We start from the raw sequence: 16,903 nt of genomic DNA, 5'->3' as shown, positions 1-16,903 counted from the left end.
GGCCAGCCAGTGAGAACACAGGAGAACTACCCGAGAGTCACAGTAATGACAGTGAGAAGGGGAAGGCTTCACGGGACTGCTCGAGTGTAAATTTCGGGGCCTTTCCTTAATGATGAAATGCAGTAGCGATCCAAGCCAGAGGTATAAAACTCTCTATTAGGAACTCTGTAGGTGTCCTTCCATTATGATTTTAGAAGCCATATCCTTGTCAAGAAAAAAGGCACCCCCTCCCCCAACTGAGCACAGAATTGTTGGTAATACCAATGAAAATGACCTACCAAAAGCACGCGGGCCCACAATGTAATAATCGTGACAACGACAATCGCTTCAGGGGGTTAGGAAGGAAACCACGCGCCACTCTGAAGCAGTGGAAAAGGAAACAACTGGGGATTTAAAATGTGGAAAGTTTGACTTCCTTACAAGGAAAAAACAAAACTGAAATGAAAGACAGAAACAATAGGCAGCACAACAATTCAAAAATTATAAGGGAAGGAGCAAGAGCTTGGCCATAATAAAAGATGCACGAACCACAGAAATAAAATGGGCATTTCTTAGAGGAGCGTATGCAAATCCTTCCCAGATGTCAAACATGTACAAATCAAAGAAAATCTGAGATCGCTTCTATTAAATTAGCAAAACACTTGTGAATGAGAAACCTAAAACTGGAGAAACTGGGACATTAATGCACTGGTCACTGGTGCCGTAAGTTACTATAATCTTTTTGGAAAACAAGCTTACATGACAGTATTGTGTCGGTCATGCATGTACATAAACGTACAATGTTCAGAGAGGGTAACTTTTATAGGGCTGCACCACCAAGGTTCAAATTCAGCCCCAATGATCCTAGAGTTCACAAGCTTATTATCCAGCCAATGTTGTCACTTTCTAAAAAAGAAAAAAAGCAATCTTCTGTAATCTTTATAACTTCCACGGTGGAAATTTATTCCAAGGAAAATCTCAACAGAAAAGGAAGCTCTATGAAATATTCACTGCAGTGTTCCATTAACATGTCAAGAAAAAAAGTCTAACTATCTTCTAATCAGACAAGTCAAATACAGCAATAGTTGAGAACAGTTCAATAGCTTAGAATAGTGTACACTTTGTAAAGGGAATTATGACCATCCAGAAACATGATTTATGGCAGCTTTATATAAAAAGTTTAAAATGTTGGGGTGTCTGGCTAAACCCTGGGACTCTTAATCTTGGGAGTCATGAGGTGGGTGTCAAAATTACTTAAAAAAAAAATAAAACCACTCTATCAGTCAACTTTTTAAAAACTGTATTTTTTAACTTTTTTTAAAGTAATCTCTATACTCAATGTGGGACTTGAACTTACAACAGTTCAAGTTGGAGATCAACAGATGGATCCTCTACCAAACGAGCCAGCCAGGAATCCCATAAGGAAAACCAGGCTGGGAAATAAATATACTGTACCGAAAACAGGTGCATTGTTAGTGTTGGAAAAAAATTACAAACATTATGTTCCATCATGTCTTTTAATGTTTTGACAATATTCTTACAACACTAATGGGTGAATGGATAAACAAATCACTGCCTACTAATGGAATACCACTCACTAGAAAAGGAATGAACCATGTTACATATGATGTAGGTGAGTAAAAGGAGCTAGACAGGAGAATAACCCATATGATTTAACCTACAAGAACCTCTACAAGAGACAAATCTATTGATTTATTCCTCAGAACAGATCAGTGGTTTCCCAGGAGTAGGGTGGCTGGGAAGGGCAAAAGGAACTTTGGGAATAAAGATTAACCTTTTATTTTGATTGTGGGTGTGGGTACACAGGTAAGTAAATTCAAAATCCATTAAGATGTCTACTTCAACTGGTAGCCTTTTATTAAACATACACTGCATTTCAATAAATCTGGTTACAAATAATAAAAACACCATGAATTATTTAATCAGGGGTGAGAAGACTCATTTCATGGATGCAAACAGAAATTGACACAAAGAATAAGAACTATTAGTCAAGTCCTTACCCATTAAAAAACATGGAAAAATAATTACTTGGATTTACTTATTCTGAAAGTTAAACGTAAAAGATAGTTAAGAAATACAGAATAAGGGGTGCCTGGATGTCTCAGTCATTAAGTGTCTGTGGGGAGCCTGCTTCTCCCTCTCTCACTCCCCCTGCTTGAGTTCTCTGTCTCTCTGTTGCATATCCTTTCTCAAGGATATGGCTCCAAGACTTAAACATGGTGGGGAATTCTCACTAGTTTGAAAGCACTAAACAGCAATTTAGTTCTAATGAAACCAGCAGAAAGTTAAAATATTTTCAATAAAGTCCTTATTAGGTGCATTTAAAAAAAAAAAAAAGGTGTTTGGGAAAATGAGGGTGGGCAGGGGGAAAGGAAAAGGATGACAAATATGTGATCTGGTCCCAACGGTTAAGGACCAAAGGAAGCCAGGTTCATCGCACTAGAAAGTAATAGAAAAGAGGAGCAAATTTCAGATGCTTTACTCCCAAAAGGTACATCTACTTAGGGTCTCAGGCAGTTGGCTGCGAGGGTAAAGGTGCCATTCAAGGCAAAGGGACCACGGACGAACCTTGAACAAATGGGGTCACCGATACAGCAGAGGAGAGGCTATTCTGGGCAGAGTGAATTGCACGCAAGCAGTCTGATAATAATTCATTGTGCGGTGTGATATTAGGCAATATTCTGTCATTTTATAATGTAAAATTTGTTTATGCTCCCAAGTTCTCCACCACTGAAAGAGACTGATGTTTCCATGCTTGGCAAAATTGAAGTTTAAAGTCGGCCCTTTAAGTCTTAACAAAATCTGACTCATGTGGAATGAATTTACGGATACATACACATGGGCTCACTCCATTAAAAACCCAAGAATATACCCAGTAAGGCTGATACGGTCCAGAAACCCCAGTCCTGGTCCACAGCCAGGCATGCTTGTAAACATTCAACACTTGTGGAGTAAGAGAATCTGAAAAGATTATCACCCCAGAACTCCCGTTACTTCACACACATTTCATCAGCGACCATTCTGGTGGGTCAACTGCAGCAACTCTATTGACTTGAAATAGCTTGCATCCCGGGGCACCTGGCTGGCTGAGTGGGTTAAAGCCTCTGCCTTCCGCTCAGCTCATGATCACAGGGTCCTGGGATTGAGCCCTCAATTGGGCTCTCTGCTCAGCGGGGAGCCTGCTCCCCCCACTCCGCCTGCCTCTCTGCCTACTTGTGATCTCTATCAAACAAATAAACAGAATCTCTAAAAGCTGGCCCCTCCAAAAAATAATAATAATAATGAGAAAAGAAATTTAAAAAAAAAAAAAAAAAAGAAGGAAAGAAATAGCTTACATCCTGACCAAACCATTTCTAAGGCAACTTGAAATGTTGCATAAAAGCATGGCTATGAAATTCAGCATAAATTCACAGAGTCTGCACTAGGAAGAAACAGGTTCTCTAAAGCTGCCCAGCATACTTAACAGGCACTCATTTAACATCAAGTGGTAGCAAAGATCAACTCTAAGAATACATAAAGTGAATTCTCAATAAAATAAGCAAAATTCTTAAAAGAAGAATATAAGAGTATACTAACATGGTAGTTGATCATTTTAGTAGCTAAAAATGAACTCTAGAAATGATATTTTCATACATAATTCACAGAAATAATTTCTATGAACATTTCAACATATTCTGCAAACAAATGCCCTCTAGCCTTAATGGAATGAGGTCCCTTCCTTTTCTTTGATCCCAAAACCTCTGGGGAAAGAAGCTGTATAAACCTGAGATATGAAGACACAAATTTAAATGGTATTTGATTTTGGAGGAAAATACTGAGAGACAAGTTACATTAAAAACAGCAGTACAGGGGCACGTGGGTGGCTCAGTGGGTTAAGCCTCTGCCCACAGCTCAGGTCATGATCTCAGGTTCCTGGGATTGAGTCCCACATCAGCTCTCTGCTCAGCAGAAAGCCTGCTTCCTCCTCTCTCTCTCTTTGCCTGCCTCTCTGCCTACATGTGATCTCTATCCAAAAAATAAAAAAAATTAAAAAAATAAAATTAAATATATATATATATATTGTGTGTGTGTGTGTGTGTGTATACACACACACACACACACACACACACACAAAAAAAAAAAACCACAGCAGTACAATATGGTTCATCTTTTCTCCTTCTTCAGCAGAATACCGGGATTATATGTGGCTTATTTACCACAGTTTCCTTGGTGCCTAGAACAGTGCCTGGCACAGAGCAGTTGTTCAAACATGTTGAATACAAAAGACCAAATTCAGCCTGAAGCGTTCAGCATCTCTTTTCACCATCCCTGTGTCCTCCTGGTTACAGAGCACCCGCATTAGGCAGAACAATGGGCTGGCTGGTACTGACAGGACACTTATGATTGTAGAAATTACGATTTTAGGAATGTAATTATAATTACATAATCATTAAAGCTGTAATATATAATACAGGATGTAAACATATAACATAGAATGATAAAATCCTAGAATTCTGCCTCATGAGATAACATTTTTTGGTATATTTTTTAATCCCACAATTTTTTTTGCATATAATTACTATATCGATCATCATAGATCCTAAATTATACACGATATGCTTTTTTAATAAAAGGATTATCAAGTGTTGCAGCTTATCTCCCTCAATTATAAAATAACCAAGTTTTTCCATATAATTAAATATATTTGAGCATATGTTTTGCTTGCTGTAATAGACCTAATTTTATGGCTATAACAAATTACTTAAGCCATTCCCCAATTTATGGTACTTGCAGGTTAAGGTAATGGGAGAAAAAAAAAAATGAAGGGAGAAAATTACTTTTTATAGAAAAAACTATTTTTCCTCCTTTCTGAAAAGGTGCACATTTTTCTTTTCTGACTGTGTTGCTGAGAACTTCTAGAAGGTTAAATAATAAAAACTACATGTTCCTGATTTTAATACAGAGCAGCTAGGTTTTCATTACCATTTCTAATAAGTTTACACTAAAAAGTAATCACAAATATTTAAGAATCTATAAATAGAATACTTGTAAGCTTGCTGTGTACCTCAATTTCATGTACAAATATTCTTCCTTTCTCCATACCTTTTCAACATAAGATCAGATTTTATTTATTTTTAGAAAATATTTTATTTATTTATTTGACAGAGATCACAAGTAGGCAAAGAGGCAGGTAGAGAGAGAGGAAAGGAAGCAGGCTTCTTGCTGGGCAGAGAGCCCGATGTGGGGCTCGATCCCAGGATCATGACCGGAACCAAAGGCAGAGGCTTTAACCCATTGAGCCACACAGGCGCCCCTAAGATCAGATTTTAAATGCCAAAACCTACTTTCAACTTAATAATAAAAGCTAGCTATCAGTGAAAGCAGGGCAAGCCCCAAAAGTCTACCTGGGGGCTAGCAAAAATAACAAATAATTCTGAATCAGAAAACAAAGGGCCAAGAGGAAAGCGGACAGAGTGACTCCTCCACTGCTCTCAGGACAAGGGGAGGACCCAATGCCCAGTGCACCCTAGTGGCCAGCGAGCTAATGAGTAGGAGACCTGCTCCTTTTGGGCAATTAGGAGTCTGTCTCCTGCCACAAACAATGTCCTTCCATCACAAAGCATTGTTCTCCAGTTTCAGGAAAGAAGGGAAAAAAAAAAACCCAGGAAAAAAAAATCCCGTCTTTGCCTTTTTTATCAAACGTGAGTTTTCATATTTATTCTAACACACAGTAAAGATAATATTTAATGAACTGAAACAGAGAGAAAGTCTGAGTAGTGATAGGAAGCCAGGGGCAAAACAAGATTGGGAAAGGAAATTTAAAATACTTAAACATTTCATAAAATCCGACTCTCAGGGCCAATTCTCAGGTTGTCCAGGGTACACAGCAAAAGGTGCTGTCAGCGGGGGGCTTTTTTTTTTTTTTTAAAGATTTTATTTATGTGATAGAGCTCACAAGTAGGCAGAGAGGCAGGCAGAGAGAGGGGGTGGGGAAGCATGATCCCCCTTGAGCCGAGAGCCAGATGTGGGGCTCATGTGGGGCTCAATCCCAGGACCCTAAAATCGTGACCTGAGTGGAAGGCAGAGGCTTAACCCACTGAACCACCCAGGCGCCCGTGCAGGGGGCTTTTTTGTTAACAGTTTCAAGGAAGGAGATTTGGCAAGAGAAACCCCTCCACATTATAAATGACAGAATAAAAGGGAGACAAAGGGGAAGAGGATCCTATTACAGCCAACCCTGTTCTTCATTTCAGTAAGAGGCGGAAAAATGACGTATATATTAAAAAAAAAAAAAAAAAAAAAAAGACCCTGATTTCATTCCACAAGGCATTTTTACACTCTGGAAGAAGAGACCAGGATATGGACGAGAACACTGCTGACAACTATAAAAACAAGAACCTCCCAGAAGAGTCTGGGTTGTACCAGAAGTTGTACCACGTGCCTCCTGGATAAGAGTCTGGAATTTGGAGTTGGACTCTTTCCACACCAGTTCTATCTGGTACTGTGAATGGTTAGGCTGGACGCCAACCTCTCTGAGCTGTAGAGTGTAGCTACCCAGAGTTCCTCCCCTCAAAGGGTTGCTAAGAGCAGCGAGAGAGGGGCCCATTTGAGTCCATATAACAAGGACTCCGCCAACGTCCGCCGCATTTATAGTGATGAATCAACCCCAGATCCACTGTATCCAACTGGTGTATTAATGACTCTAGCGAAGGACTGAAGACTGCCCTGGCAAAAACCTACCGGCCACTCTCAGTCTGGTGGGGCAGTTAATAAGGCTCCATGACCAGGCTTCCTAAATGTTGTCACCTTATAACCAAGTCCTTGTGATATCAGAAAACTAAGAGACCACACACAACCACACCTCAGAGCTGGAAGGAGACTACTGCCCTCGTGGTCAGAACTGGTTTTCAGAATCAGGCCAGGAGAACCAGACAAGATCCTGTCACCTGGCCTAATGGTTGACAGATTTGTTTTTCGCTATAGAAACTGCTATAAATCATCATCATCATCATCATCATCATCTCAAAAAAGAAAGATTGGCATGTTCCAGGACCAAGTCTGCGACGTATTTTTTTCTAATACACTGTTCCAGGTCAACCCATTTTTTCTGAAAGCCACAGATAGTCATCTGCCTTCTGAAGAAGAGGATTCTTTTCCAGTCTAGAACATTCTTTATCATGACTTGGAACAAGAAGATCGTACCTATTCTCAGACAGCGGTGCAAATGAAATTACTTCTATTTTCATTAAAAACATTTTTTTGAAACAGGAAATGAAATGTCCCTTTTTTTTTTTTTTTAAGAGTTTGTCACTCTTAATAAAGGAATAAGAAGAAAGTAACTTACAATTACTTCCCTAAAGGATTCCTGGTCATTGATTGTCTTGTCTTCTATACATCCAGATTGACTCAAGTAGTGGTAGTTTTCCGGCGCAGATAAATAAAATTCTTCTGCAAAAAGACAAAGAAAAACATAAAATCAGTATTTGGTCAGGATAAGACAAAATCCAAAAAAATCTTCACTTTATAACTTAAACAACAAAAACAAAAACAAAGCATGGGGCCCCTGGGAGGCTTAGTCATCGGGCGTCTGCCTTCAGGTCAAGTCATGATCCCAGACTCCCGGGATAGAGCCCTGCATCAGGCTCCCTGTTCTGGGGCGGGAAGCCTGCTTCTCCCTCTCCCACTCCCCCTGCTTGAGTTCCCTGTGTAGCTGTGTCTCTTTCTGTCAAATAAATAAATAATATCATTAAAAATTTAAAAAAAAATAAAGTATATAAATAAAGGTCCCCTATTAATAAAAAAGAAAGTTCTCTTTTAATCATTTAAGAATCATTAAGAATTTAATTAGGAGTGCCTGGGTGGCTCAGTCAGTTAAGAGTCCAATTTTTGGTCATGCTTGGTTATGCTCTCTAAAATCAATAAATAAAAAAATAAAGGGTTTAATTAAACTAGATGGCATGATAGAAAATGTTTCTGAAAAACTAACTGATAAGGGTCCTATTTTATTTTCCCTTAAAAATCCAATGTTTAAATAGCACCTGGGTGGCTCGGTTGGTTAAGTGACTGCCTTCGGCTCAGGTCATGATCCGAGAGTCCTGGGATCAAGGCCTGCATTGGGCTCCCAGCTCCATGGGGAGTCTGCTTCTCTCTCTGACCTTCTCCCCTCTCATGCTTTCTCTCACTTTCTCTCTCTCTCAAATAAACAAATAAATAAAATCTTAAAAAAAAAAAATCAAATGCTTAGAAATTAGATTTGGGTATGGTTTCAAAGTAAACCAGTTACAATATGCCCCATACATTTTCTTTCATGAATATCCTATACATGAGAAAAGTACCAAGATCCCCCAAAACAAAAAAATGTAACATCTTTCTCTATTGATGATTTTCCCTCTACATTATTTGGCTCTAACAGGGACATTTTGTTTCAACTGACGGATTCCAACAAAGCCCAAGCAGAGGTCTTACCTGCGGCTTTCCAAGGGAAAGCAAGGGGCTAATCCACGTGGCTCTGCTGTCTCCTACCCACTTACCTCTCTGTTCATGTTCCAGCCCTGCCAGCAGCGCATAGAATATGTGATAATTCCTTTCCCCGGGGTTTTGCCTTACTACTCGGTTCTGTGGGGATGAATCAGATTTCATCTCAGAGACGTTTCCTCCATTCCATTAACACAAACCAGTCATTTCCAAAAATTATTATTATGGAAGAAAATGTAAATTAAATCAGGTTTACTTACTTTTTCTAATAAATCTTCATGTGAAAAGCAATGGCCAGTCAAGGAACAAAACCAAGATATGACATGCTCGATTAGGCTTTAATTCTCTATTCTTTGTCACCCAAATAATTGCAAATCCCTGTTCCTTGGACATGGAGACTTCCAGTGCCGACAGGAGCCAACAAAGCATAGACTTCCAACAGGACACAAGGTGTCCTAGGACGTGCCAGACTAGTTGACCGAATGGCTCTCAACCAACAAACACCTGATGCTCAATGATGAAACCGATTTTCCAGATGACGAACATGATAACATTTTCCCGAAGAAAAATGGTTATCTCCTAGAATAACTACTAGGTCAAACGTAGTAACGTAAAGTGATAACCGAAATGTTTCCCATTATCTGTCCTTACGATAACCGAGAGCAGTTTGTACTTATGGAGTCAAATACTAAAGACAAGACCGGAATGAAACAGGATACAATCTACAATTCTCCCGCCCTGAATATTTCCCTTCTGGCAGATGTGCAGCTGAACGAACTTCCCAAAGCGGCTGGAGTTGTTGTTGTACACGGTCTTGGCATTGCCGAAAGCTTCCATGATAGGGCTGTGAAAGACATGAGGAAAACCTCCAGTTAAAAAACACGTAATACGTCATGAGATGTCAGTTTCAGCAGAAGTGATCAATAACGTTGTGATCACTATGGACGCTGACAGATGGTCACTAGACTAACTGTGGGGATCATTTCATAAGACGCAAAATAGCTCATCCCTATGACACACACCTGAAGCTAACAGGACACTGTAGGCCATTACACTTCAATAAAAATATTAATTAAAAAAAGAAAAAGTGAGGATAGCAACAAGTATTAATTAGGGGAGATCTATAAACAGCAAGAGCATTCCTCACAAATGTCAAAATATATAATTGCAAGAAAAATCTGAAATCAAAAGGCTCTATGGTGACTACGTTTATTTACAGAAGAGCCAGATTTTCAAAGCGCTTGCTGAAATGGGTCTATAGCGCGTGCCCATTTTGAAGGAGAGGTCTTAGAGCTCACAAAGCTACTGAGTTCAGGCAACCACAAGCGCTCGTCCTCCTGCAAACTAGCTCGGGCATATATCCACAAGCCAGGAATTGCACAGCAAAAGACCCCACTTAGATTTCAGCAACTGTAAGAGTCCCAGTCCTGGGAATTCCACCCGTTTGTCTGTCCGGGGGCAACTCCTTTATAAGTAATTTCTCTGGGTATTCCCCACCTGGAAGATGAGGTCAGACTAGATCAGAGGGTGGCAAACTTTTCTGTAAAGAACCAGATAATAGATATTGTAGGCTCTGTCAGCCACAGGGTCTCTGTTACAACCACTCACCTCTCTCTGCCACAGTAGCTTAAAAGCAGCTGTAAACAACAGATAAATAAATGTGTCTGTGTTCTGATAAAACTTTATTTACAAAAACAGGCTGTAGGAAGAGGACAAACTTCTGGGATGGGTGGTTTTTAATAGCTGCACATGAGCGTGAATGTACTTAATGCCACGAAGCTGTACGCTGAAAAAACGTTTAAAATTATAAATTTTGAGGCACCTAGGTGGCTCAGTGGGTTGAACCTCTGCCTTTGGCTCAGGTCATAATCCCAGGGTCCCGGGATCAAACTGCGCATTGCATCAGGCTCTCTGCTCAGCAGGGAGCCTGCTTCCCCCTCTTTCTCTGCCTGCCTCTCTGCCTACTTGTGATCTCTGTAAAATAAATAAAATTATAAATTTCATGTAATACATATTTTACGACAACTGAAAAAAAGTGTATGAATGCTAAAACAAAAACAAAAACAGGCCACAGGTTATGGGTAGTTTGCTGACTTCTGGACTAAATTCTAAGTAACGAGATCTATAAGGTCTTTACTGGCTCTAAAATCTTATGCGACACAACTCAGACATCGGGCAAATACATATTCAAAATAAAAATTTGGATGATACCGTACCACGCAGCCCTCTTTCGAAGTTCTGAGACTCACTGCCATCAGACGTATTACTGATCTTCTGTCCCGTGACAGGCTTTAAAAACTGCCATCCTGCCAACATGTGGCCCCAAAGGGCGAGAAGGCCAGCAGGGGCCCCCTCATCTCTGTGCTAAGTCCTCTGCTACACAGAAGCTCAAATTGCCGCTCAGAACAAGGCCTCCGAAAAGTGAGGCAGGGGCTCACCGGCAAGGGGAGGCTGCAGAACGTTCCTCAGAATCGCTCACTCGACAACTCAACTGACTCAAACCTGGCCCGGGAAGGGACTGGGGTAGGGGGATCAGGAACGGTCGCTCAGGTTATTAGAAATTGCTATGTCCACGTTGGGACTTTTCCTCCAGGAATTATAAAAGAGAAAATGGACCAACTAATTATAACTTATCCTTAAACGAGCCACACGGGGAGGACAGTGAATCCTGTTCGTTGCAAACAAGGAGCACGATAAAGAAATACCTGCTTTCGAGAATAGCTTGTTCGACACAGGACGTCTTCTCCTTTAAGGACAATTCCAAAGACTGTTGGCTGATGACTGATAAGAACTTGAGGATCAGTTTGGTGCTTTCAGTTTTACCTGCCCCACTTTCACCGCTGAAAAACAAAATGCACAAACTTGTTCAAATTAAAAAAGAAAGAAAGAAAGAAAAGAAAACAAAGGAAACAAAATCCAGTTTGAGGGGCGTCTGGGTGGCTCAGTCGGTTGGGCGTCTGCTTTCGGCTCAGGTCATGGTCCCAGGGTCACGGGATCAAGCCCCACATCCTTCTGCTCAGTGAGGAGCCTGCTTCTCCCTCTCCCTCTGCAACTTCCCCTGCTTGTGCTCGCTCTCAAATAAATAAATTCTTAAAAAAAAAAAAAGTGTAAACAAACAGTTTGGCTAACGTCACTCTAATTGGTCCATAGGACAACAGCTGAAAGGTGGAACAACAGAGGTCGAAATGCTTGTCCCATGAGTCAAGTTAAAGGGCAGTGAAAGCGTGTTCTTCTGGCCACACCCTTTCTGCTATTACGAAAGCCTCTCTGAGGTCAGAGGTCAACAGAACCCCCCTCACTAAGTTAAGGTGAGGACGGCTGTGCCTTCCGCGCGAGGTCAGCTTCCACGAGCAGGGCTCCTTGTTGTGTTCGCTAGAGAATCCCCACATCCCCACGGTGCAGGGCTGCTGACAGGCACCCAGTAAATACTTGTTCGTCGAATGACCCTGCAAACAGCAACATTCTGGGAAACTAAAAGCAGGCAAATATGCTTAAAAATGCAATTATTTGTGAACATGGCTGAGGAGACAAGGGAATGACCCCACTAGTCCTGGACGCACACACAGAATCATGTGATTCCACACTAATCCTTGGAGAGAGGCACTAAGCACCCACGTCTGGGACATAACACCGGGTCTGAGTCCGACATCCCACAGAGATCCCTCGGGATGGTTGAGGGAAAGTGAACAAAGCCATGCAGGGAAGGGGAGGCCAGTGAGAGAAGTAAACCAGGTTCAAGTTGCCCCTTGACTGAACGGGCAACCATGAGCCACGCAAAGAGAAAGGGAGGGATCTGGGCACAAGAGCGCTATGAGCTTGGGAAGACCACTAGGGGGCGGGATTTCGGTTAGGTGGTGGGGAAGGAAAGTGGAGAGGATGGGGTGTGAGGGCTCAGAGGCAATCACAGGAGACGGAAGGCGAATGCTGAGCTCATCAAGGGGTCCTGGGAAGAACAGGGCTCTGGAGGTAATGTTCTGGAAGGAGCACGGGGCCCGCAAGAGAGCTGGTGTTGTCCTGGGCAAGCAAGGACGTGGACAAGAAGGCGCGGGGATCACAGGTTTGGAAAGAGAAACTCAGTTTTGTGTAAGATACCATGCTCGGTACCGTGGAGGCAGGGAACTTCTAACTAAAGGTTTAAGTAACAGTGGCGCCTGGGTGGGTCAGTGGGTTAAGAACCCAACTCTTGATTTTGGTTCAGGTCATGATTTCGGGGTCATGAAATCGAGCCTCACATCAGGCTCCGTGCTCAGTGAGGGGTCCGCAGAGATTCTCTCTCCCTCTGCCCCTCCCCCGGCTCACGCCTGCGTGCTCTCTCTAAATAAGACTTAAAGGGAACAGAAAAAGGTGTAAGTACAGAACAGCAATGCCAATGATATAGCAAGGTAGCACTTTAATAATTGCTAAATGGGCGAGATACACAGACGAGTTCCACTTGGTCCTAAAAAAGCTGCCCTTCGTGAATGTCACGATCTGGGAAGTTATGAAAGAGGAAGTCTGCTGAAAACACGGTAAATGATTAACCACATGTAACAAAGGAGAGGAAAGGATCAAGGGATGACCCCGGCGTGTCCAGCTGGGCGGCGCAGGCCCACAGGGAATCCTCATGGGCTAGGCCAATCGCGGTCATTTCGTTCCTTCTGCAAGTGACGGCGTTGGCCACGGGCAGGTGTGAGGACCGCAGCCCGAGTCTTCATGTCAAGCAAGTCAAGGGCTCCTGGGGAGCTTTGGGCACACACAAGAGACACCAGGCAGAAACGTCCCCCTTGCTGCGGGCACCTATCTTGAGATGATGAAATAAAAGCCAAGAAAATCAGAGAAGCGCCCTGCCTGATGTTATCCGAGTTAGGACAACTTCGGTTGGGTTTTCTGTCATCAGCAACCAGGATCTTCCTAGCACAGGGCTTAGCATGTACCTCCATGTTCCTCACATCACTGGTCCCTGCCTAGACCAGTGCCCGGCGCGCAGGGGGCATTCGCTAAGATCCAGTGAAACTAAGAAAAACTGCAAGAAGAGATCTAAATGAACTTAAAACAAAAACATTTTATTTTACTTGAGAGAGAACAAGCAGAGGGGAGGGGGTAGAGAGAGAAGGAGACTCCCCACCGAGCGGGGAGCCCAACACAGGACTGGATCCCAGAAGCCCGGGATCATGACCTCAGACGAAGGCAGACACTTAATGACTGAGGCACCCGGGCGTCCCAAGTAATTCTTGATATTTAAAAAAATTCATACACTTAGCCAGTCATTGTTGATTCAATTACATTAAGACAAACAGAACTTAAAACGGCTAAATTCTCTGGTTAAAACATATGAAACAGAAATAAGGTAACGTTTCCCAAACCACTTCTTTATCCTCCGGCACAAGGAAGTGGAAAACGGGTCGACCTCTCTTACAGTGAGGACAGCCACCAGTGGTAACAGGGACTGAACGTGGCCAGCTGAACCACAGAGCAAGAGGGATGGATAGAGACAGCTTCCATGGCTGGTGGGTAAAACCCCCTCTTCATGGTCCGTTAGGCTGTTTCTCCTGAGCCTGCCAGCTAGAGGCCCTCTGTCAGGCCCAGCTCTGAGCAAAGTGACATGTGGCATAAAGTCAAGTCTCTCGCCTTTCCCCGTGGGGTTGCAAAATGAGCAAGAAGCATTCCTGTGTTCCGCCCCTGCGATTCTGGGGGGCTGCTTGTTACAGCAATTAGCCTACCTTAATGACCAGAACATGGCAAAGATACAATGACAGAGCATATACCATTCAGACTCGAAACCAACAAGACTTGGTCGAGGAGAAGAAAATCTGGGACCCTCACCGCCATTAACCAGCTATGGATATCTGCCTACGGCAATCTGCAGCTACGTTTTTTCTCGCTGTATCATACATCTTCAAGCATCTTTTTAAAAAGTATTTATTTATTTATTTACTTGAGAGAGAAAGAGAGAGAAGCAGCACAGGCAGGGGGAGCAACAGCGGGAGAGGGAGAAGCAGACTCTCCACTGAGCAAGGATCCCACGCTCAGCGCACACCTTGGCGCAGGAATTGGCCTCATGACCCTGAGATCGTGACCCTGAGATGGTGACTGAGCCGAATCCAAGAGTCAGTGCCTTAACTGACGGAACCATCCAGGGGCCCCGGACTAGTTGTTTTAGGTAGGGGAGTGGGATCGCAAGGGATCATGAATCCCACCCCCAGACATTTTTAAGTTGCCCATCATTGTAATGATAGGTGTAACACAGAATACACCTGTTATAGGTGTGTGATATCCGGATTATTTATAAGAAGAAATATGTATTGGGTCTTCATCTTCCTTTCTGACACAGAGCTCCAAACACCCTCATTACTTCCTAAATGATGACAGCAGTGAAGACATCACTTGTTACATTACGAAGTGACTTCTGGAAAGCCCCTGTGTGGCGCTGCTTGCCAGGGGCACCCACCACAGTATCAGAAGGCTGGAACCTTCAATTCCTTCTCCCCTCGCTGACCTCTGGGGAGTGGGGAGGGGCTGGAAATTGAATTCCAGATGAAGAGTCAAGGATTTAATCAATCATGCTTATGCACCGAAGCCCACATAGAAATCCAGAGGACGGGGCGGGAGGTGCCGTTGAGAAAGCTTCCAGGTTGGTGAACGCGTGGAAGGAAGCCGAGGGCCCTTCCCCGATATCTTGCCCTGTACTGCCCTGTACGCCTCTCCCAGCTCTCTTATAATCAACCAGTAACCCAGTAAGTAAACTGGTTTCCTGAGTTCTATGAACCCTTCTAGCAAATTCATTGAAGTGGCAAGGGGGTCGGTTAGAGCCTCCAATCCACGGCCATCAGAAGCAGGCGACTTGGCCGTGTGACCAGCGTCTGAAGTGGGGGTGGGGGGGCAGTCTTGTCGGATGGCTCCCTTCACCTGAGGGATCGGACATCACCTCCGGGCAGAGAATGTCAGCGCTGAGTTACCTGCTTGGCGACACGGACACTACGACAGAGCCCACCTACGACCAAGAGCCGTGAGCTGCAGCGACGCACCTAGGTCCTTGCTAATCCTCATCACAGAACTATGAAGCCAGATTGAAGACGACACACTATTAACACCCCCCAAATCCAAATTAACAGGGCTGATTTTAGCCCACCGGTTAGGGTCATTTTGCTCAAGCTGAGGAGCTCTTTGTGCTGGGACAGTCTCACGGCTTGTGCGAGGGGCCCGGCGCTCCACCGCGGGCTACGTGGGGACTCCTTCGCCCCACCTCCCTCCTCCTCCTCGCCGCCAGGGAGCAGGAACCCGTGCGGCAATCAGGATGTTATTTTACCTTCCCTTGCAGCAAACACATCCCTTACATAGCCGGTCCTACATTTTTCTTATTAGCCCACGGCAATTAGAGTCCCCAGCCTTGGCGCCAACATGACTGCGAACACAAACACAGGCTACAGAGAACACATGGGCATCGAGATGAGCCCAAATGAGCTTAGACTGTGAAAACAAAACAAAACAAACTATGATAATGAAAAAGAGAAAGGAAAATAACCCAACGCACTAATAGGGGGCCTCCTAGGCCATATTAAAAGTTTGTGTGTTTTTTTTTTAAAGATTTTATTTATTTGACCGAGAGAGGGAATGCAAGCAGGAGGAGTGGGAGAGGGAGAAGCAGGATTTTGCCGAGCAGGGAGCCCGATGCGGGGCTCGATCCCAGCACCCTGGGATCCTGACCTGAGCTGAAGGCAGACAGTTAATGACTGAGCCACCCAGGGGCCCCCCTGAGTAAAAGTTCTGAGACAATTTCATAGGCAAGATCAAAGTCACAAGGCCGTTTTTAAGCAGGAGAGTGTCATGATCAGGTTCAAGGTTTTCAAGAACCGCTCTGTGTGGAGGAGGGGATGGAGTGAATGCACAGAAAGGGAGGGAGAGAGAGGTGAGGGTAGAAGGACAGTGACAGGGGCGGGGACAGCAGGGACAGGAAGTGAGAGGCTGCAGGACAGCGCAAGGGAGAGAGCGCTCCGGGAGCCTGGCCGCCCCGTCAGGAGGGCGGTAAACATCAGGCGGTGAGGGAGCGCCTCCTGCACGTCCGGGAGCTTCCCAGCGGGAGGATCTGTGCATCACGACACAGGCGTGCACGTCTGTCACCAACCACTGAGCCATCTACATCAGGTCAGTACGCTTCACTGTGCGGACTTCTATCTTCATGGGGGCCAGGGGTTGGGGGGGGCCTATGGAGGAGAAGGACTTCTAGCTCCAAGGACTTCTTGTTCTCCGGCTTGGGAGCTGGTAGGAGGGAGAGTACAACGTGCTGAGAACGAGACCATGAGAGGAGGAATGCACTTCTGGGAGAAATGCAGCATGAATCTAGGACACGTCACCCTCGAGATGCCCACACGACATCTCTGATGGAACGTCACGGGCACCTGGACACACGTCTGGAACTTGGAGGAGAAACCGGCTGGATGGGGCTTAGGGATGGGTGCAGGGGGAGGCGTCT

The 16,903-nt window shown here is 44.0% G+C and overlaps 1 protein-coding gene across 2 annotated transcripts in view; it reads right to left on the bottom strand.

The window, feature by feature from the left end:
- The window catches only part of MYO10 (myosin X), a 213,488-nt gene that overhangs the window by 83,582 nt on the left and 113,003 nt on the right, over positions 1-16,903 (bottom strand). For both annotated transcript variants that reach the window (XM_044233626.1, XM_044233636.1), the window contains exons 5-9: positions 11,160-11,294; positions 9,174-9,298; positions 8,715-8,728; positions 8,511-8,595; positions 7,325-7,428 (exon numbers count right to left, since the gene is read on the bottom strand). In XM_044233626.1, coding sequence (XP_044089561.1) covers positions 7,325-7,428; positions 8,511-8,595; positions 8,715-8,728; positions 9,174-9,298; positions 11,160-11,294 — 463 coding nt within the window. The remainder of the gene's footprint in view (positions 1-7,324; positions 7,429-8,510; positions 8,596-8,714; positions 8,729-9,173; positions 9,299-11,159; positions 11,295-16,903) is intronic.

The sequence above is a fragment of the Neovison vison genome, chromosome 1 (assembly GCF_020171115.1).
Source record: "Neovison vison isolate M4711 chromosome 1, ASM_NN_V1, whole genome shotgun sequence".
NCBI lineage: Eukaryota > Metazoa > Chordata > Mammalia > Carnivora > Mustelidae > Neogale > Neogale vison.
The sequence above is the reverse complement of the archived record's forward strand: the minus strand, read 5'-3'. Positions and strand labels throughout refer to the sequence as shown.